Raw genomic sequence first — 23,949 nt, 5'->3', positions numbered from 1 at the left:
ACACCAATAAGCATTTGATTGAAGAGACCAAGAAGTTAGAGCTAGAGTTATCAGTGGAAGGTGTTACCTTGTCACTATCAGCATTGGTGATGCATCCTACCCTTGTGGGGAGAATCATATTAGCTCAGGCCACTGATGCGGGCCTACAGAAGTTGGTAGGTGACATTAAGGAAAGAAAGCAAAAGGATATGGATTTCACCCTAACTGACGAAGGAATCCTCAAGTTTAGGGAAAGATTGTGCATGCTTTAGGATGGGATCTGAAAAATAATATTCTAAGAGGAGCACACCACTCTCCCTACTCGATACACCTCGACAACACTAAGATGTATAAGGACCTCAAAGGTTCCTATTAATGGAAATGAATGAAGGGTGATGTAACAACTCATTTATCAAGGTGCCTCACTTGTCAGCAAGTCAAGGTTGACAAAGACCTCATGGGTTGTTGCAATCATTACCTATTCCAGAATGAAAATGGGAGAACATCACCATAAATTTTATCACAGGATGGCCCACACTTTTAAGGGCATCGAAGCTATTTGGGTTATTATTAACAATTTGACTAAAGCATCTCACTTCATCCCTATGACGGTTACATTCTCCATGGATAAGCTAGCAAAGTTGTACATTCACAACATAGGTCATCTCCACAGCGTTCCAGACAATATTATTTTTGACAATGATCTTTACCTCTAAATTTTGGGGATGTGTGCAAAAGGCAATAGGTATGCAGTTGAATACGCAGTTGAATTTCAGTATGAATTTCCATCTACAGACAGATGGTTAGGCAAAGAGGACACTTCAGACTATAGAGGATATGCTCAGGGCTTATGTCCTTAACATGAGCTACAATTGGAATACACATATTTCACTTATTGAGTTCTCCTACAACAACAACTACTATGCTACTATTGGCATAGCACTGTTTAAGGCATACTATTGTAGGAAGTGCAAACATCTCTCTACTGAGACAAGGTTGTTGAGAAATGCATCTTGGGTCAGAGTTGATATATGCCACTAGTGAGAAGGTGAGTGTGATAAGGGAATGAATCAAGGCAACTCAATCCAAGCAGAAAAGCTATGCATATGTAAAGAGAAAACATTTGGAGTTCAATGTTGGAGATAAAGTTTTCCTTTAAGTCTTTCCAACCAAAGGAGTGACGCAGTTTGATAAAAAATGGAATTTGAGTCGCAGTTCTATTGGGTCATATACAATTTTAACGAGGATTGGATTGGTAGCTTACAGAGTAGCAATGCCCCTAGAGTTGGACAGTGTTGACAATGTATTCCATGTATCTATGCTGAGGAAGTACATTCCTGAACCAACAAGCATTTCGACTCATATGCCGTATGAACTTGATGATGATTGAGTTACGTCAAAAAACCTGAAGAGATCCTTGATCGGAAGGACCATAGTTTCTGTAACTATGTTGTCTCATTCTCTAAGGTACGATGGAGGAATCATGCGAAGCAAGAAGTATCTTGGGAGCAAGAGGACAAGATGCAGGAGAAATATCAAATATTTTATTTGGCTTACCAGGTATGCGAAATTTCAAGGACAAAATTATTTTTAAGGGGGAATATTACCCCCGTACCCTAATCAGGTCAAATTTAAAATTTTGACAATAGGTGATGCACCAAAGATGGTAAGCACCGGTGATTTGTGGATAGCCACGGTCCGCTGTTTGGAAGGACGGATGATCCTACATGTCAGTGTTGATAGTGCCAAGAGAACTAGAGAGGATTTAGACCCCCAAGCCTTGGTGAGTGACCTAACACTTCCTCACTTGACTCCATTGCATGGAAGGAACATCGCTAAAAATCCTTACACAGTCCCTAGGGAACCTCCCTAAGTGTCGGCAAAAAGAGTTGAGAAACAACAAAGTATAATAGTAGTAATTGTCCACTAGTTGGGTAGTGACCTACCGGTGACCATCAACTGATGGGTCCTATTGTGCTAAAATACATTCTTTGCTCATGCGACTCGCTATACTTATAGTGGCCTAGTCCACTCTTGTTTCCACACTATATGGGATCACTACTACACTTACACCCCTTGTGAGCTTAAGGTGGTGGGACCTCGTGGCTCGATCCCCGAGTTTAGTTGGTTCAGCCAAGGCCTAGTGCATATCAAATATGCCCCAATGGGTTTTAACTATGTAAGGAAGCATGAGCCCTAAGACTCATTTCAGTGAGAAGAACGTGGGAGAGGGAGGGAAAGATGGAGAAAGAGGAAAATAATAAGGAAGAGAAGAACAAAGAAGGAGAGCTTCTCTGACCACTCTCCTTTGTTGCCTAACCTTCTAAGGTAAGGGAAACCCCTTCCCCAACCTCTTTTCTCTCTATTTTGGGTTTTGGGAAGGAATAGAATTGGGGTTTTTCTAGATTGGAGGGGTATACCTTAACCCCGATGACTTTTCTTGGCCGAGATAGTGTGCATTTCCCTTCCCAATGTATTTTCCATCTCAAAGCGAGCTATCCAAGCTCTGAGAGGATTTTAACTCAAATAAGGGTTTAGGGTTTCGATCAAATGATTGATGTAACTCCCCAATGGGTCGGCGAAAACATGATCAGCCAAGCCTAAATAGAAGGTGGAAAGATCCTCTACCAACTCCATGGAAAGAATCTTGACTATTGGACTCGAGGTGACGAGGCCCTTTGAAGTTCAACAACTTTTAGGTTTGCCACCAGTAGAACTATTATCTAGCAATGAAACCTCTGCTCCTAATGAGCCTCTTCCTATGTCACTATTGAGAACCACCATAGGAACAAACACCTACTAGTGAGTACCTATTGGTAGTGTCTAAGACCTGATTGGTGTCTGTCCATCCCACTATAGGAGCAATCACTTATCGGTGACACTTACCTGTGAGTCTTAATGTACCTAACCTTTAAAAAAGTTTCACAAATATTGAGAGACCTTCTAAGGGACCCTCTTAGATATCTTTTGATACATTTTAACACTCTTTAGCCCTTGAAACTAGGATAGAGATATTCACATCTGGTGAGGCCTTTCGGGGTTTGATTTGGGCATTCAAATTTCGGGATTCAAATTCACCCGAATTAGAGACAAGGTGAGTTGTGGCTTAAAATTATTTTGGAGTGTTTTAATTTAAAAATTATGTATGCCATTGCAAGCGTGTATTTTATAATTATTATAATAAGTATGCTCTATTAAACTGTATAATCATGATATGTGGATTGTTATGTATGCATGGGATCTAGTGAGACTAAGGGGAATTTCGGTATTATGATCTCCACAGTGTAGATTGCATTATGCATTTGGGTGTGCATTAGTCTAACGTTAGATATGTAATGCAGTATGGTCGATGGGAATTCTAGTAATATATGGTCATACTAGTAATATATGTCATACTAACTATATGTATCCTAGGTTAGGTGTGGGCATAGAATGCAATCTGCCCGATGGGAATTTCAATAATGCATGGTCATACTAACTGTATCAATATAAAAGAAATATTTTATTGTGGTTAGGTATAACAACCTTGTGCTACAATCCCTTTTCGACAGGGGTGAGGTGTTAGATAACCCACTATGATATGTTTGATGAACTCTTCTAGAGTGCCACTTCTAGGGTATGATATCATTGTTGTCAGAGGTGAAAACTATGATATAATCCTAGTTTCATAGCTACCAAGATGGGGTTATCAGGGTTTACTAGTTGATCGATGGTGCATTCTAGGATCAGAAGGCTCCTATTCATGACTAGGGACAAAGGATATTGCCTAATGCGTCGTAGTAGCATGAACCTGACTTAGATATATGTTAGGTAGATAATATAAAAATGAACTACGCCATTTCATTTTTTTTTTTTGGACTATTTGTGATTTTCTTGCATAAACCCCATCCCTCACTGGGCTTAATGAAGATCACACCATGTATGCGCTTTTTTAAAAGGTGATGCAGTGCTATGGTACCAATGGGTACCGACATGTCCTCCTCCATAGCTGACTATGGCAAGGATTGTTGATGTCAGAGGAGCATGAATCAAACTTTGAATGTGATACATGTACCTGAATTTACTGTGAGCCGCGAGTGATGCTTCCCATTGTCATCTGATGTCGTATTTTTTGATGTTATAATTTTGAATATTATATATATGTCTTGAAAATTTCCCTTGTGATGGATAAACTAATGTTATTGTAATATATTTAACATTAGCTTCTTCCCAATACTTAAAGCTTTACATATATATATATGCACACTTTGATTCTACTGCATTGATTTAGTTGGTTTGGTTATGGACTGTGACGGTTAAGGTACTACTATCAGAGATCCTAGTAGAGTTATAGGGAAAATGAGCGTCCTATCCACACCACATGTATTCTAGGTGAATGTGAGGTGTGACATTGCACTTTCCCACTCATTTCCCAAGCTTATTGAGGGTTTAAGGTTTTAATGGAAGGAGCAACCTATCTCTGAATGGCCTGTGGAAATACAATCAGAAGGATTTAAATGGAAGGTGGGAAGACCCTCTACAAACCCCATAGAACAAATCCTGGCAAGCTAATCAAGATGGTACGGCCCCAGAAGCGCAAAACATTGTCCCCTACTAACTGGTTCCTATCAAACGATGGATCTGCTAATCCTGATTAGCTTTTGTCCATGTCATCGGTTGAACCACCAATTGGAACAACCATCCACCGGTGACCATCAACTGGTGGTGTCTGAGACCTAATGGGCCTCTGTCGATCCCACCATTAGCACCCATCAGTAGGACACACCTACTGGTGAGTCTTATTAAACTACCCTTTTAGCAGATTTTGGGAATTTTGAGGGACCTTCTAGGGGACCCTCTTAGACACCTTTTTTTACATTTCTAACACTCGTTTACCCTTGCAACTAGGACAAATATATTCACATCCGATGAGGCGAACAGGGGTATACTTTTGGCATCTTTTTCTTAAAATTTTTCTCACCCAATCGACAAATAAGGTGAGTAGTAGTCTGAACTTAATTTTAAGCTTTTTAAATTTAAAATTTATGTATGTCATTGCAACCATATGATTTATGATTATTGTAACATGTATAATTATTGAGTTGTATAAACTGTTGATCTTGTGATTGTTGTGTGTGCATGAGATCTAGTGTGGCCGAGGGGGATTCTGGTACCATGATCGCCACAGTGTGGATTACATCATACATTTGGTTGTGCATTAGCCTATGCTTAGATATGGGATGTAGTGTGAATGATGGAAATTGGTATTGCATGTCCATACTAATTGTATATATATATTATACTAGGTGTGAATATGTAATTATGTGTGGCAGATGAGAATTTCAAAACTACATGTCCATACTAACTATATTAATATGAAAGGCATATATATTATTGTGGTTAGGTATAACTACCTATTCTACGATCCCTTGCCAATAGAGGTGATGTGTTGGATAACCCACCATGGTATATTCGATGAACACTTATCGAATGTCACTTCCTTGGTACAATGTGATTGTTGAAGGAGACAAAAACTAGCCTGGCATGGCCGATGGTGATTTCGTTGTTGTGGCTTCCAATAGGGGCTCATCAAGGGTTTGCTAGGTGACCGAGGGTAAATTCTGGGAACATCTAACACCTATTTAGCGCTAGGGTTTGTATCACTGGGTGACAAATGGAGATTTCGAGACCAGGGATTTTGCGTAATGTATCGTAGTAGCATGAACCCGACTTAATTGTATGCTAGGTGGTGATAATAAAATAAACTGCATCATCTCGCACTATGGCTAATATGTGATCGCTTGCATGAACCCCATACCTCACTAAGCTAGTTGGTGCTCACACCACGTGCATGTTTCTTTTTAGATAATGATGCAGGTATCATGGATAACGACAAGTCCTCCTCCATAGCTGATTATGGTGAGGGCTAGTGGACACCAAATCCGATGAGCACAAGAGGGATTGTGCCTGTGATAGATGTGCCTACAGTGCACCATGATTGAGGACCTTGTTTCCGTCGTCATTTATTTTGGTTATATTTTTGGATGTTATATTGTGAATAATTAAGAGTATATCGTGAAAATTTTATGTGAGACAAATTTGTTCTCCCTAGTAGTTGAGACTTGTTTATTACATTCTCATTTCCACTACAATGATTTAGAATAGTTTTTTTATGGATTGTAAAGGTTAAGGTACTGCTATTATAGATCCTGGTAGAGATATAGGACAGGTGAACATCCTAGCCACACCAAAAGTATCTTAGTGAGAGCAGAGTGTGACAATGCTGAAGTCATTGTTTCTACACTTGAACTATAATATTTAGCTGGAATCATCAAATCAATTCTATCTCCCTATATATTATATGCAAATTCCCTTTTGTCCGAATCTAAATGTGTGATGGTCACTGGCACCTACTATGTTCTTACTAAATTGCTACCGATTTAAATAAAAAATAAAATAAAAGTTCTACAAAATGAATAATATGAAAACATGGCAAGATTTGTCAGTAGTATTAATTTTTATGTATCTTCGTAAAATCCATTATATGAGTAGTACAAGAGTTATTCATGAATAACATGTGTATTTACTAATATAATATCCTACCACTCTCTCTCCTCTTCCTCACGAGAAAATCATTCCCCTCCCATTATTGACGGAAAGATTACAAATCTTGTTGAGCTGGAAACGTTTTTTATCTATCCTATTTTAGGAATCTCTTTCTCTCTCTTTTTTAAGGGTCCGAACTCGAGATATAGAAGAAAGATATTAGTAACATATTTAGCCCATGATTCATTCTAATCCACCTCCCCTCCCATCCTCCACCATTTGATTACTACTTTGCTTCTTTCTTTTTTTTTTTTTTTCACCATCCAATTTTTCTTTCTGTTCACAAAATTGGAGTTGTGGCACATGATAAGAAGAATAGGGTTTTTGGTTCGAAGGTCGGATTTATAAGAAGAAATCAAAAGAAGGTGGATCTTTTCTTACCAAATTCATGTAAGTGATCTCGAAGTGCTATTGCATCTTTTTTTCCTTTCTTTCCTTTTCCCCTAAAAAATATTTGATATGTGCTTCTTTATATGATTTCAATCAAGTATTATTATGACTCTACGACATCTTTTTTTCTTCTTTCCCTAAAAAATATAAGATAATATTATTGTTGATTGTGATAATAGTAGATCTATTAGATGGATGAATATTTTGGTTTGAACAGTTTATGTGAATTTTGGTGTTTGTTGCAGTGGACTATATACAATATATGTAACATGTCGACACACATGTAAGGGTAGATTTCTTTTTTTCTGATGGGGGATTTCTTTTTTTTTGGGGGGGGGGGCATGAGGATGGATGGAAGTGGGAATTTTCTCCTTAAGTTTCCAAAATTCTTTCCATCATGATGTAGGCATATGCGGCAATCGTGAATTTGAGAAATAGTCGATGTTGTTCAAGCTTCAAAAAAGTGTTTCTTTTTTTTTTTTTTTTTTTTTTTGCCATACACTTTGTAGAACATTTTTTTTTTTTGGCTTAATTAAATATTAACACATAACACACAACACACCCACAAAATCTACAAAGTTTATAGTTTTATTCTTTAGGAGGCTCTTTTTTTTGGGCACTTGAAAATGGTAGAAATGTATGTACTTCTAAAAAAGCTAAGTACAAGTTATAAAGTACCTATATTACTCGTAACTTAAAATTTATTGTAAAGTGAGAATGTAACCCGATGGTGGAGGTATATGTTAGAAGGCGCATGCCAGCATCTTCAATGTGGTGGCAGCACAGTCTTTTTGCACCGATGTGTGTAGACGCAGTTACACATTAGCGGGTAACGTTCTTTCTTCCTTTTATTTTACTACCACTTAATAAACAACTATTAAGAATTTAATAAAAATATTTTCCCCAAAATTTGCACAAGGCAATTTTCCATGTTGATAGTTTTGCCAACATAGCGTAGGAGTCCATATACTCTGTTGGGGGCCGGGGTGGGGGTAAAGGGTTGCCCACAACTGGCCCAAAAGCGAAGGACCTTGTGCGGACCTTGTGCCAAATAGCGTAGGAGTCCACGTATCTTATTGTTCCACATATGTGGGGTAGTCTGTAGAAGATAAATGGACAATATCCCACAAGTGAATCCCATTATCTATTTTATTAATTATTTATTGATTTCATTAGGGCTAAGATTTAGGATATTTAGTTATTCTAGGTATTTTATTTGGTTGATGGGTCCAGCCAAAGCCCACGCGTTGTTAATCTAAGCCCATAGCAAAGTAGGTTTAGGGTTTATTGATGATTTTATTTTGAGCTATAAAACTTAGATGGATGGTTGATATTCTTTTAGGGCTTTTCCTAGGATTTATCATCGATAATCACCTAGTCCCGCTCCTATGTGGGGAATACCCATTGTTTTCCTTGTAAACACCATACCTAATAGAGACCCATATGTGGTAACCACTCTCTATGGATGGATTGGGGTAGGGTTAAGGATGTGAATTTGAAATTGAAATCAAATCGAGCTGTTTATATAGAAATTGTGAAATCGTTTAATAAATTGTTCAATTTTGATTTTAAAATTGAAACCATGTTTTGGTTTTGATTTTTAAAATTGAAACCATTGGTAAACTGTTTCAGTAAACTACTAAACCGATTAACATATACATAGTAAGTTTAATCCATTCAATGTTAAGTTTACACAAGTTTCAATAAAAAATTAAGTTTAAATTAAACAAACAACTATTAAAAAAAACACATAACAATAAGCAATTCAATTCAATGTTAAAAGTTACATCCATTTCACAATAAATTTTAAAGGTAAAAAGTTTGATTGGATAAAAATTAGAAAACATAAGAAACCGTTTAAACCGAAACTGTTAATAAATGGTTTTGTTTTCAATATATGAAACCGTTGATTAAATGATTCATGATTCGGTTTCAATTTTACCCAAAAAATCTTACACTGAACAGAACCAAAGTGTTACACCAAAACCAAACTGATTAACACCCTTTGATAGGGTGGTTACTTGCCAGGGAGAGGAATTCCCCCCACACGATATAAGTTTTGCTATAAATGTTACCAAGGGTCTTGGGGAAAGGAGTAACAAATCCCATATATGTAGAAAATTTCATTACAGTCAGAATAGTCATTTCTCATTGAGATATTTGCTTACTACCTATTCTTTATGGGTGACTTATTACACAATTTTGGAAGGCATCTAGGTTGTTGGAGTGATTACATAATAAAGATCCTTAATCTTATGAGCACTTGAAGATTGAACTTGATGATCACTTTAACCTTTCGATGTGGATCGATTATCAATATATGTCTGTTAGATATCGGTTCATTAGGTAGTTTTTTGTTATTTGCTTTTTAGAGAGTACTCTCCTACTGATGGCAATGCCAAAGGTAGGGAGTGTTTCCCAAATTTGTGTCAGTATCTCTGGGATATCCCAGGTTGTATTATATTTTCTATTTCTGTTTTCTTCTTAATAGAATTGATCTTAAAAATAAAAAATAAATAAATAAATAAATAACCCTTAATGTGAGAGCCCCTTACCAAGTCACAGGCAGATAACAATCTCACAACAATCTCTCCTTTTTGTGATGGCAATACATGAAGATGGTAGAAGCTAAAGCCTCCCCCTCGAAAGTGCCAAGATTAAATAAACTCATGTTAAGGCAAAAATACTAATTGAAACATAAAACTCAATTCAAAAGTCGAGCAATCAAACAAGAGTTCAAACAAATAATAAACATATATAGGGTTTATAAGGGGAATTAATTTTGATATGCAAATGTTCTTACTTACAGTGCTCTTATAACTAGTAAGGGATCTTCGTCTCAGGAAGTGTGTGGTTTTACGTTCGAGTCATCCTTTTTTCTTGGGACCACTCCCACGAGATGTTTAGTGCTTTTTACTGCTTTCGGTGAAAGTTGAATGGTTTTCATTCAACCCTGGTATGATCAAGTTCATACTATTGTAGGGTCAGTATAGGTCTACGAGAATAGTCAAGCCGAAGGCCTAGATACCCATCGTTAACAAAAAAATGATAATAATAATAATAAAATAAAAAATATTTTATTAATTTTCCATGCTTAGACTGCCAAGTATTCCCACATGCATACCACTTGATAATTACATTGGTATCCATCCTATAGATACCACTATCACTAGTCTCTAAAATCCATGGTCAATGGTCTTATAGGAAACCATTAGATGTTACCATTTACTCTATTTCTCCCTCTTTGTTATCATCAAAAGACTTTTAAGAGTTAATTATTATGGCCATTACAATAATCATTATAATTTGCATCTTGCATAATGACTAGAATAAGATCTCTAAATTTCATAACAAAAATACATAAATACATAAATCATCTAGCAAAAAAAAAAAAAGAGTAGAACAGGAAGTCATTTCATTTCACTATTCAGTAAATGTTGAAAAGTTTGTCAGGCTTCCCCTTCCAAGGATCTCAAGTCCCAAAAAATTTATTTATTTCAACCTCTTAGTGGGTTCATCTTGTGTGGGTCCATGTTTTCTTAGGTTGGGGTGTTAATAGGTTTTCCTTTGCTCTGTTTTCCTCTTCGGCGAGCTGAGGTTGCTATTTTGGGTTAGTATCTAGTTGGAGATTATGTGTTGTTCTTCGTTGTGGAGGTACCTTGGTTCTCTTGGGCATGCTCTTGACATGCTCTTAAAAAAAAATCAATTCATTTGTAAAGAGTTTTGTTTTTTAAGTTGGGGGGGGGGGCTAAAAGGCCACATGATATAAAACATAAGAAGAAGAAAGAATGTACAAAAACTGGCTTAAAAATTAAGCCAGAAACACAAAACATAAAGAAACGGATCCCCAACCCCCACCTTCGGCATGGAAATCAGCAGGGGAGGACCCACTACTCAACCTAACACAAACAAGCTGAGCAAACTCTAGCAGAAGAGAAATGTAAGCCTACATTGGGCATCAACACCAAGGTCCTCTTTTATAAGAGAAGAGAACATTAGAGAGGAGAAGTGCAACCAAAAGACTTTTAATTAGCACCGTGAACTCCACCTCAAAGTTCATTTTCTAAGGAAGAAACCAAAAGATGACAGCGTGATTGTCACAGATGATTGCACCAGCCCCTGCTCTTTTTGGGTTTCCAAGCGAGTAGCTATCAAATAGAAATGGGAAATTCATGTCCCAAGAGCAAATAAGAAAGATTGTCAGTTGAAGCATGGATAGATCACATCATAATGCTAATAGCTGATACAATTTTGGAAGAACTCAACCCCATAAACCGGCTAACAAGGTGGGGACCCAAGACCATATCAATCCACATCAATTCCCATAGGAAACCGATGTGGGATCAATCCCCATAAGCTGATATGGGATCATAACATACCACCACGCTTCTGAACAGTACGTCCACAGCAACACACTCCAGATCAGGTAGCTCTTTCTAAGTGGTTCTTACATTGCTCCAGGGTTTCTGCCTGTCGACAGGTAGCCCTTCCTTAGCGGTTCTCACTCTAGCACCAAGTCACCCCTTTTGCATGTGAGTTGGGCTGAGGATCAACTGCTCTAATACCACTAATACGGTCCTGGAAGAACTCAACCCCATAAACTGGCTTACAAGGTGAGGGGACCTAAGACCATATCATCCCACAACAATTACTATAGGAAACCGATGTAGCATCAGCCCCCATAAGCTGATATGGGATCATAAAAGATTCCCTTAGCAACTATTATCTCATCAGTAACAAGTCTTTCCTAAAACAACTTTTAACCAAATAAAGATTGGCAAGGTAACAAATTATGTCCCCAGACCAAGGATACCCAAGGGACCTTTGTATTTCTTCTATGAATTTCTTCCCAGCTGAGCTTATTGAGAATATTTTTTGAAAAAGGACTTTGAAAACATCTATCCTCTACTTGGAAAGATGGAATATTGATGTTAGCCACAGAAAGAAGAAGAAAAAAAAATCTCACCCATCATCTCTGAGTTAACTTCTGGCAAGTTTCAACCGAAATCCTAAATGAAATACTTCACTTTCGCTCCAAAAGAAAAAAGAGATGCATCCAAGTTTAATTATTCTCCAATGGACCGACCATCAATCCATCTGTCACTCCAAAATGAAACACACTCCCCATTTCCTATGACCCTCCTTTCCTTTGAGGCCAAAAAATCCCACACTATGCTAATACCAGGCCAAATGTAAGAGGACTTGTAAGATCTACTCATCAAAACCATCTTTATAAAAAATCTGGAAAAAAAAGTTAGCCATATAAGGCTTCTTTTGCTTCACCTGCTAAGCTAATTCAAATAAAATCTTTGTTGACATCCCGAAGCCTTCGATGACCTAGTCCACCCTCAACTTTGGGTTTGCAAACATCCTCTGATTTTACTATAATCTTCTTGACATAATCAACGTCCCTAGTCCAAATAAAATTTCTCATCCATCTCTTCTTCATAGCAATCATAGAAGACATCCACTAGTACATAGTAAAATTATGCATTGGAATTTTTGCAATAATAGATTACACCAATTCTACTCTCCTAGCCATAGACAACAACTTTTTCCTTCTATCCCATTATCCTTCCTTTGAATTTAACCATTAAGGGGAGAAGGGGATCCCTTTTAAACTTACCGTTAAATATTTCCACTCCTAAATACCTAAATATCGAGTAGGAAAATTACAACTGGGAATCCCCAACTCTTGAGATATACGCTTTCTTTTCAAAGGAGCCACCTTCCCAAAAAATATTTTGACTTTTTCAAGGCCCCAAAAATCTTGATACAACTGTAAGAAAATTTTCAAATGCTTCACATAGTTGATAGAGGCATTCGCAAATTTGAAGATGTCATTTGCAAATAATAGGTGATTGGGAAGCTCAACCTCTTGAGGACTAGGGAGAGCCTTAATTATGCACTCCAGAAATAGTTTATGCAAACCTCTACTCTACCCAACCCCTCCTCTAAAATGAATAAAAGTGGAGAAAGAGGATCCACTTGGCATAGGCCACACTCGATACTAAAAAATCCAACAAGCCCACCATTAACAAGGGTAGAGATTTTTATTGACACCAACATCAGATGAAACCAATCTATCCATTTTTTTATAGAACCCACCCCAACTCTTGAGATATACGCTTTCTTTTCAAAGGAGCCACCTTCCCAAAAAATATTTTGACTTTTTCAAGGCCCCAAAAATCTTGATACAACTGTAAGAAAATTTTCAAATGCTTCACATAGTTGATAGAGGCATTCACGAATTTGAAGATGTCATTTGCAAATAATAGGTGATTGGGAAGCTCAACCTCTTGAGGACTAGGGAGAGCCTTAATTATGCACTCCAGAAATAGTTTATGCAAACCTCTACTCTACCCAACCCCTCCTCTAAAATGAATAAAAGTGGAGAAAGAGGATCCACTTGGCATAGGCCACACTCGATACTAAAAAATCCAACAAGCCCACCATTAACAAGGGTAGAGATTTTTATTGACACCAACATCAGATGAAACCAATCTATCCATTTTTTTATAGAACCCATACTTCCTCAAGAAAGCAAAAAAGGAACTCCAAGGAAAGTGAGTTATACGCCTTCTACACATCCAACTTAATCCGAACTGCACTCTTGCACATCTAGGCAAACATAAGATTTGCTAGCTTCAACGCCAAACTGGTATTAGAGGAAATCACTCTCCTTTCTGGAAAATACCTTATTCTTCAGAATTCATCTTGGGTAATAGCCTACCCAATCTTATCGCCCAAATTTTAGAAATGGATTTACATAGAAATTTTCCTATAAACATTGACCTATATTTATCAAGAGACATCACCTCCACCACCTTTAGAATCAAGGTAAAAATGCAATTGTTTACTCCCTTTGGCATGATTCCAAACAAGAAAAATATCTTACCTCATTGAAAAAAATCACTACCTACAATCTCCAACACTTCTTGGAGAAAACTCCACAAAACCCGTCAGGCCCTGGAGAACTGTCAGGATCCAAGTCCCAACCCTCTCCCTTAATTTCTTCATGAGAGGGAATAACTTTTAGCCCCTTTGTATCACCCTCTTTCAATTTCAAAGGGATGCCAGCAAAATTGAACGTTGAGATAAGGGCACTGCCTTAATAAATATTTTCATAAAAAACAAAAACAAAGGACCCCACGTGATCCCTACCAGTCATCATCGGGCCATCCTCTCTTTTAAGAGATCTAATCTGATATTTTGCATGCTGGATCTTCATTGAAAAAGATGAAAGAAATTAGAGTTTTTATCTCCCTCTCTCAACCATTTCATTCACGCCTTTTTCGCCTATTGTTTTTAATGATCCTTAAGAGCCTTGCCATAGGATGTCTTAGCATCGGCCTTACGGGTAAAAAACATATCATCCATACCGTAGATTTCAGCCTCCCCCTGTATTTTTTTCCACGTACCTCCAAGTCCCACACTGCCACCACCTGAAGAAAACTATCATGCTCAATAAAAAATTTATGAAGAGGAAAAAGAAAGTTTCCAAGACTCTACAGAGACTCAGAAAAAACCAATAAAGGGGCATGATCCGGGGTAGAGAACTAAAGAATTCTTTAACAGTAATCACCAAAACATGAGAGCCATTTGTCATTACAGAAATAACTGTTCACTAATGTAGTCATATTTCCCTTCCGCCTGTTATTGGTCCAAGTAAATTCGAAACTCTGAGAAGAACCTAAAATAGGAAGGATGCATCAACCATCGCCCCAAACTCCACTGCCCGAATTGTACCTACTGCGACCCCACTTTTCATGCGAGGCAAGGACCGCTTTGAAATTTCCCACAACCATCCAGGAATGGACCCTATTGGAATCCCAATAAAATCCAAACACAACTGCTTATGACTAGCCCTAACGCAATTCACATGAACCATTGAATCACAAGCTTGATTGCCCCTCCAATCCAAGCTAAAGGATAGATGTCGGTTTGAATTAGCCAAAATCAATAGACGAGATACAGAAATCTTCCACAGCACCCACAGATTAGAGACCTTATCAATTCGAGAATTGACTAGGAGATCAGGGGCATAACCCAACTTACTAAAGAAAGAAAGGGAAAATGTGATGCATCAACCAAATTACATTAGGGGAATGCTCCTTCACAAAACACCCTCAAGGCCTTATCAATGGAAGCCTTCTTCACATCTCTTATGCTCCAAAAGAAGACCTTCATGGAGACACTATTTATTGTGTTTTGGGGGGGCTTGTTAAACTTCTTAGTCTGACCTGCTTCTTATCTTTAATCCTTTTATATGTGCTCACACCAAAACTGAACTCCTCTCTAGCTGCAGCATCAACAGGAGATACTTCTTGGTGAATAACAGCTCTCTCACCTTGAATCTCTAATGCTAGAACTATATCCATCATCGAGTCCACTCTATCAATGGATAAGGCCGCCCACCTCTAATGTTCATGCCCCTTTCTCCACGACCTATCTTACGCAATGACCTTGTAACCTCAGTTTCCCGATTAGGATCAACCAAGGAAGAACGCTTCTGTAAGGCCCCCCTTAGGCAATCATATATATTCTCCTGTGGCTCTAATCGATCTTTAGATTCTTAGGGCTCCTTTTTCTCACCAACATTAACTTCCTTAATAGCACCTGCTCGTTCATCCTCCCCATATATGACCTCCTCCCCCTTCTGGCTCACATTGATAATTGATGCCCCATTCTTTTGCAAAAACCACACTTGGTCATCCCATACTCATATATCACCTTCTATCTGAAACAAAATTTCCTCCATCGAGCCCAGCTTCCGATCACTCAACCTGAATCTCCTCAGTGTGAGCAGCAGTTTCTGTTACATCTACCTCCACCAACACACGAGCAAAGCAACCCAACACCTCATCTGAGTCTGCCAATCCAAGGCCACCAGTCTACCCATCGCCTAGGCCATGGATAATAGTATATTTTCATGCCAATACTCCAAGGTGGAGATCTAGGAAATGAACCCAAAAAAGCTTAGTTGGGAATTGCTTCTCATGGATAGTGAAATCCGGCTTCCACTGCTGCAACCTGATGGGTTGGTCTCCAAACTTTACTGGACTACTTCTCCAAAGATCCAACATATCCCCTTCATATGAGAACTGAAAAAAAAAAAATGTAGCCTTTGCCAAACGGGTGCATAACTATTCTTTGTTTCTAAATCCAATTTTCCCTCTCCTCCTTTCGTAGTTAATCAAATGATGATAGCTGAAATTCAACATCGCGAATTAGAGCATAACAAAAACTTTGTTGAACACTCTCATAGTTATATTGGGATAATGACTCGAGTTATGCTCCCCGCATAAATTAACTCTAGGAGAGCATCAATTATAGGCCAAGAACCACCACCATTTGCATTAGCATATTACTTCTTTGCACCAGCATCTGAAGACTCTTGGTTACCTTCCTCGTGAATTAGATACTAGAGGCATTGTTACATTGTCGTATATAATTAACTAGATACTACGGGTTAATTTATCATTAGTATAAACTCACTAAATACTACTGATGTTTTAGTCCGTCTTATATTGTGAACTTTATATAATGGTATTATTATTCCGTAGCATATGTAATCAATTACCATGGTATTTATTTCCCGTAGCAAACAATGTGTAGCAATTGACCATTTTTCTTGTAGTGGAGGCTGGACTCTTCTCAAACCTCAGGAAATCTCTCAACTGCTCCTCCTCTTGGAACATACCCTTGGGGAGCCTCTCGCGGAATACCATCTCTAGGGTCCTCTCTTTACAGATCTTCTTCTGGGTCCTCTTCTTCTTCCTCTGGAATCTCTTCTTCAGCATTTTCAAGACCCCTTTCCAAGGTGAGGAATATTTATATAATATTACCAAATTTGTTACCTTCTGATGATGTAGAGAGGACCCCTTCATCAAGGTGAAACTTGGAATGTATGTCCCTCTCTCTATCATGCTTTGGAGAGCCCACATTCATCCAGTTGCTTAAGTTAATTATGATTGTTTCTATTCTTGGTCAAGATGCCATGACCCTAAGAGTGTTGGAAAAAAGGTAGAGAAGGGTGAGTGTTGAAGGTAGGAAAGGAGTAGAATAATTGAACAAAATGATTAAATTGTCCTAGGCATGGATCTAAATTTCTAGTAAGTATAGCCACTTCTTCATCCTCTTTGTCTTATTTTTCACTATCCGATGAGCTTTTAAGACTAGTTCTTTTTCTTGGACTTATCAGATTCTCTGATCATTATCATCTCATGAGTTACAACTGACCATTTCCTCAATGGAAGATAAAGATTGAGTTTTGAAACTCAAGATGAAAAGTCTTTTGATAGATGGAGAAGTCACCTAGTATCGCTCCTAGAAGGGGAATCACCCAGGCATACTTAGATGCATACAAGAAACACCAAGCGGAGGAAATTCCTACCTATGTTATGGCCATCAGCAGGAAAGACCCTGCGCCAAAGAAAAAATTCATAAATTATCAAGTGAACCAATATCTAGGATGACAATTAGCATCCCTAGAAAACTCCTCCTTAAGTTGTTTCAAGAATAATAACTAACCTTTTAACTCATGCAAGAGTTCTTATTTGCAAACTTAGGATCTTGCATTTTGCAACTCAAGATGGAAAATCTCTTGATAGGAAGGTATGCAAGATAAAGCAAAATAATCATTTTCTTAGGGCAAATATACAAATAAGCTCATAATAGCTTTTTTTTTTTTTGGGTCAAATACGCAAGAATTGTTGTCTAGTCCTTTTCTAATGGTAAAATAATTCTTGCAACTAGTTGATTTCCATCTCTTTCATGTCACAAATGATATTGGTTAATAGCCTATTTTCAAAGGATGTCTTAGAGGAACTGAATGTTGATGTTCTATTAAGATCAAGATTTAAATGTTGCAGATAGTGTAGGAGGACCCCTACTGATGGCAATGCTAAAGGTGGGGGTCCTTTTGTTGCTAAGTGATAGTTTGTAATTTGATTCATTTATTTTTCCTTTTTGTGGTTTTTTTTTTCAAATAAAATATGATATTCTAGCAAAAAAAAAATATATATATTCTTAATGGAGTTTCCTATCATAAAGTGGTTTTGTGAAAAAAGTAGTTCTTACATTGCTTGGAGAAAATCTTTCTTTCCTGACATAGACATCCTTATCAATTAACTTCACTCTTCAGTTGTTCCATTAGTTTCACCAACTATTTTCACTAATTTCTTATGATATAGAGAAAAGACTCAAGCTTCAACACTCACTCTATTTGTAGATTACAAAAGGGAAAGATATGGTAGGGTGGTCAGAGCTTCCAGAGGATATTGTTGAGCATATTGCCAAGAGACTTACATTCATTCTTGATTTTACCCGGTTTGGTGCTGTATGTCGGTCATGGAGATTTGTGGAATCAAAAAAGAAGAGACTTTTAACTCCTCAGCCTCCATTTTTAATGCATATCATGGTGGGAAAAGATGGAGGGATGATCTACAACTATTATAGTCTTTCAGAGAATAAGAAGTTTGAGTTTACGATACCTAAGACTCATGGAATAAAATGTGTAGGATCTACAGAAGGATGGATTCTAACAGTTGATGACTGTTTCAAGATGTTACTGCTAAATCCTTTCACTAGTGCACAGATTGAGCTCCCACCTAAGGCAACACTCAAGGATAAATTTTCTAGAGATCATTATAGCCAAGAAGAACTTTGGCATTTAACTGTTTGGAAAGCTAGTTTATCTTCAAGCCCTTCCTCTAACAATGAGTGTGTGGTTTTGACCATTCATGGCTATTGGCGATTGTTGAGCTTCGCACGACTAGGAGATGAAGTTTGGACCCCGGTAGATTGTGTCATTCAATATTTTGACGATGCAATTTACTACAAAGGAAAATTTTATGCACTTAATGTGATTAGAGGAGTTTTTTGGGTTGATATTAGTATCAATCCTAGCACCATACTCATTACAAATCCTATCCAAGAAGCAACTACTGAAATTGGATACTTGGTAGAATGGTGTGGAGAGCTATTGCAAGTGCTTAGGCAAATGGATCTTGATATGTGTAGTCCTGGACATCAAACACTGGGTTTTCGAGTTTTCAAGCTGGATTTTAGTATCATGAAGTGGGAGGAGGTAAAGAGCTTGGGGCATTATGCACTTTTTTTAGGTTGGAATACATCTATTTCATTGAATGCTGCTATCCTTCCTGGGATCAATGAAAATTGCATCTATTTCTCAGATATTGGTCACCCACTGTGTATTGCAAAGGAAATCTTACAAAAGGACATTGGAATCTTCTATATGAAGGACAAGAGCATTGAGCCTCTTCACACAGGCCTGACTTATTGCTTTCATGCACCTCCTCTTTGGGTGATTCCAAATCCTTAGTACTAGCCCTATATAGAACTTTTCAGACATCTTTTTACTTTTTTTCTTTTATATATATTAAATTTAGCTCTATATAAGTGAACTATGCTCTTGGTTGGAATAATGTAAAGACTGTTAAACTTAGCTTCTTTAATCCAATGTATTGGAGGAAGGCTTTTTTTTCTTGGTCAGATAAAATGTATTGAAATCCATTGAAGAGATTCTAAAAATTACTTTCAGGGGAGGGTTTGAAGGAGAAAAAGAGAAATTAGAACCATAATGTGAAAATCCATAACCATATGGACATGAAACATGACATGAGAAGAAAAGGAAAATGCAAGAAATGATTTTTGTGAGGGAAATATTCTAAGAGACATTTAAGGGGGTAGATGAGAGGATGATATAAAAGAGAAAATTTAGAACATATTCATGAAAAAAATTATGTTTAGGATTCCAGGTATTGACTACTATTGAGTTTCCACTAGTGTAGAAAGAAACCAATATCCAGTTACCACTTTCAGTTAGGATATATTAGGATATGATTCATATCTATCTTTTTTCCTATCCATGTAGAGCAGATTGGTTATTGGTTATTGTATTTGATCTCTACCTCTCTATGAATGTAAGGCAAGTGATACAAAGATAATTTCTATTCCAATATGGTATCAAAGCCATAGAGTTCACCGACATTACATCCAACACTACCACCACTACTGCACCAACCACCTCCCCTTCCCCCCCCCCCCCCCCCTCACATCTTCCTTCTCTCACCCATTCTCACCATTATCTCTCCTTGAAACTAGCATCCAAAATCTTTTATTCTTGAGAACATATATCATCCCCTTCTCCTCTTCACTCTCACCTCCATAGAACAACATGCATGAAAGAGAGATGGCTTCAAGGCTAGGGGAAAGCCACCATGGTTGATTTCCACCTTACTCCTCTCTTCCTTCTCATCTCAAGATTTAAATGAAATAACCTTGAGGGGAGTGAATAGGTTATACTAGTGAAATTTAAACCTTTTTGAATTACGGATCGCAAAATGTGATTGTAAATAAAAATATGTGAAATAATAAAGATTACCACAATCCGAGTCTAGTCCACTCCCTACAAATTTTACTTGTAAGGTAAACCACTAGCTATTCTCTTTCAGTACAGTAGGTAGGGAGAAAAACCTTTACAAAATCTTTTAATGATAAGAGTATCCGTAGAATCTTATTTTCAGGTAGAGAGGCACCTTACAATCTCTTTCGAGGTACAGAGGCACCTTACAATCTCTTTCAAGGTAAAGAGGAACCTTACTACTCTTTTAAGAATAAGAGAATCCTTACACAAACCTAAGTACAGTCTAGACTTAATATAAAAACAGAAAACAAAGAAGTGGAATAAAGAATGTTACCTCTTGTGTAGTGCAATAATGAATGCACGAATAAAAGTAATGCACCTTATAATAGTTTTCGCTACGCTTGATTGGACCAATGATAAAGTGGAAGACTTTGAGAAAAGATTGAGCTTCACTTGTGATGGAATGATGACCAATAGCTCAAGAGTTGTGTGGAATAACTTTGACTTTCAAATGCTCTCAAAAGTTGCTATAATGCTTGTAATTAATTGTTAATTAAATAAAAGCATTAGTGGTATTTATAAGTGAGATTAAGGGATAATTTTAGGCAAGAAATATCACTCAAACGCTCATATTTTAGGTCCATCAATAGACCGCCATCGGTAACTGATCGATCTCCAAAGAACCGTTGGGGCAAAAACTAGCCATTGGAGCCAGTTGTACCTCAGCTGGACTGGCACCAGTGGATCAGATGCATCAACCGGACAGGTGACGGTCGACCTCTTGCAGGCTCGGCCAAAACACTTTGACAATGCTATGTAAATTTGACCTTTCATTAGTATTTTGGTAGTAACTCTTTGATTTGATATCGGATTGACTTGATACCAATTGCGTTGGATTCGTAATTCGAATCTCTACAACTTTTATGATAGAACTATCTCCTATTACCTATTTTTAGGTTATTTAAAATGCCCTTGAGACTAAGTCAATGTGATTTTTACAGAAATTCACTAGGACATATTTTTCCTAATATGTTCCTAACCACTTAAAGGCTCTTCACACTTTGTCAAGGTGCATTCTAAGGTCATTCTAGTATGAATGCAATGCAATGCATGAAGTGTGAGTGCATGTAAATATATAAGGGGTATAATTACAATGTAAAAATGTAATCTATAATAGAAGGTCTTCATTGAGCTTCTTTACTTGGATCTTCTGTTCTTTGGCACTTTCATCTTCAATTACTTAATATGTAAGATCTTGTCTTGAGATGAGCACCATGTCTTGACTTCTTAATGTTTGGATTCTTGGAGTTTGACATGTGGGCATTCTCCTTCAAGGCTTGCCCTTACACTAGGCACCACTTAACAATTATAGTTAAAGTGACTATTTGGTTGTTATCATCAAAACCAGTTTAGGAATGTGGGCATGTTCCCAACATCAAACTCCAAAAGTAAACTGGTAATAAAAAGCTCATATATTAGCAACCCCCTTCCTCCTCATTCTTTGAGTTTCCGTTCATTTCCTTCTTCCCTCTTCTTCTTCCTTTCTTCCTCCTCCTCCTCCTCCTTCCTCCTTCCCAATGCATATTATTTTATATTCTTCGACTGGGTACCTTTAAACAAAAAAAATCCCTTTTACCCTTTTTAAGTTAGTGAGAATTACATTACACCCAATTAAGGGTGAAATCCCATTTTTACCCTTTAGCACCTCTTTTTCAATCGAATATTTTAATGCACAGATGAACCTATGGTACCCTTCAATTATTTTACCATCTTACCCTTGTTTGATTAAGGTATTTAAATGTTGGATCCACCACTAACTTGAAAAGTAAAAATACATATAAATACACCATTTTTCTCTCAAGACCAAGGTCATACTTTGTAACATCGCAACCATTGGACCATTAAATCCCGTGTTTAAAAGTCTAAAATAAATATATAAGGTATATTACCAAATTACTTCTCAATGTGTGATTACATCCTTCATTTATATCTATCCACTCCTTCAAGTCTTTCCCCATTTACCAGTATTGCTAGCAAACCACCTATGATGGTTGGCATTATCGATTCAGCCATCCTCATTAGAGCATTCTTCATCCCATGTTACAAGTCAATAATTATCCATTTCAATCCACTCGGCCTAGTAATGTTTACCTACCAACTTGGAAAGGTTAGTAGACTCTCTTTGACAGGAAATCAGTCTTGTTATTTATTTTCTTTAGATTTGATTTTCAGTGATGTTTGGGCCCTGACCCAACCCCTCACAATAAATGGATATCACCATTTCGTGATATTTTGGAATGACCACACTATGTATATCTGGTATTTTCCTCTTATGCATCCCTTAAATGCTTTCACCATATTTCAAAATTTCCAAACACTCAGTAAGTATTAATTTTCTAGGAAAATTGAGGTCATTCAGTCAGAAAGGGGCAGTGAATACTGCTTCTTATGAAATATTTTTAATAAATTGGCATCATTCACCATCTACAATGTCCCAATACTCATGAACTGTTGAACATCGCCATCTTCATATTGCTAAAATTGGTATCTCCCTTCTCTCTAATAGCTCGGTTCCTCAGCATTATCGGCATTTTGCGTCTGAAAATCTCAGGTACCTTCTTAATAGAATGCCTTTCAAAGGTACATGATCTTTATTTGTTTCAACTTGTTCACAACAACTCCCCCAACTATACATTTTTAGGAGTTTTTTTGATGTCTCTGGTTTCCTTTTCTTTGCACCTGTAATCATCACAAAATAGACTTCCGGTTTGCTCCCTATGTGTTCTTAGGTTACAGCCCTTCCCACACTGATTACCTTTGTATAGGCATAGTCGCAAAGAACTTGTATTTTTCTCTCCATGTATGTTGTGATGAGTCCTCCTTCCTATTTGCTATCCCCCCCTACTTATCCTGCTCTAGTAACTTCTGCTACCAACCTTTTTGTTGTCCTTCCCTCTAACTCAGTTATGCTTCCCTAATCGCCTCCTACCCAAACCAATGTCCATCAATCCCTCTCCCACTCTATGCATCTCCTCACCATATCTATTCCCCCCCCCCCCCCCAACCACACCTTCACTGATCCCAATCCTTGCGCCCTCCCCTTCATCCATACCATGCCCTCTCAAACCCACACCCTTACTGATATCTACAACATCCCTCTACTCTCTCCCCCGCTTCCACTTCATCTGCTCCAACTCCTACCGATTTGCAACCCCCTCCTGCCCTAGCCCTCCCACTCCCTTCATCCCCATATTCGTCCATCACTCTCTCTTTACCATCCAATCTGCCACCACAACTTATGTCCACCAAATGACACTTCACCACATGACCAGACCTCCCCTCCTTCACAAGACCACCTCTCTCAAAATGCACCACAATAGTCCACCCTTTTAGCCCTAACTAAGCCAAATTGCTTCTCTCAGGCCAATAAAATATGTGAATGGAGATCCACCATAACCGAAGAGTTTAGTGCTCTATCATGTAATAACACTTAGACTCTTGTTCCCTACAAGTACAAAGCTTGTTCGTTGGCAAAGGGGTTCCACTAATGGCATGGCATTACTGAGACATTCGATCTTGTTGTGAGACTTACCACCATCACAATT

At 37.7% G+C, this 23,949-nt stretch overlaps 1 protein-coding gene across 4 annotated transcripts; it reads left to right on the top strand.

Annotated features, from left to right (window-relative positions):
* The first annotated feature begins 6,767 nt into the window (after positions 1-6,767).
* On the top strand, positions 6,768-19,470 carry LOC122076994 (F-box protein At2g26160-like). 4 transcript variants are annotated; one of them, XM_042642718.1, is made up of 3 exons: positions 6,768-6,954; positions 16,595-16,777; positions 18,188-19,470. In XM_042642718.1, the coding sequence occupies exon 3, from the start codon at positions 18,206-18,208 to the stop codon at positions 19,298-19,300; it is 1,095 nt and encodes a 364-aa protein (XP_042498652.1). In that variant the 5' UTR covers positions 6,768-6,954; positions 16,595-16,777; positions 18,188-18,205; the 3' UTR covers positions 19,301-19,470. The 4 variants fall into 4 exon arrangements, with proteins under 4 accessions (XP_042498652.1, XP_042498636.1, XP_042498643.1 ...); XM_042642702.1 differs by having other exon boundaries at positions 6,769-6,954; positions 18,150-19,470; XM_042642709.1 differs by lacking the exon at positions 16,595-16,777 and having other exon boundaries at positions 6,769-6,954.
* The last annotated feature ends 4,479 nt before the right edge of the window (positions 19,471-23,949 follow it).

The sequence above is a fragment of the Macadamia integrifolia genome, chromosome 1 (genome assembly GCF_013358625.1).
Source record: "Macadamia integrifolia cultivar HAES 741 chromosome 1, SCU_Mint_v3, whole genome shotgun sequence".
NCBI classification, from domain to species: domain Eukaryota; kingdom Viridiplantae; phylum Streptophyta; class Magnoliopsida; order Proteales; family Proteaceae; genus Macadamia; species Macadamia integrifolia.
This window is presented reverse-complemented; position numbering and strand designations above follow the sequence as displayed.

What these genes read in the sequence shown, in the direction of transcription:
- LOC122076994 (XM_042642718.1), top strand. Translation starts at nt 18,206, where the DNA reads ATGGTAGGGTGGTCAGAGCTTCCAGAGGATATTGTTGAGCATATTGCC.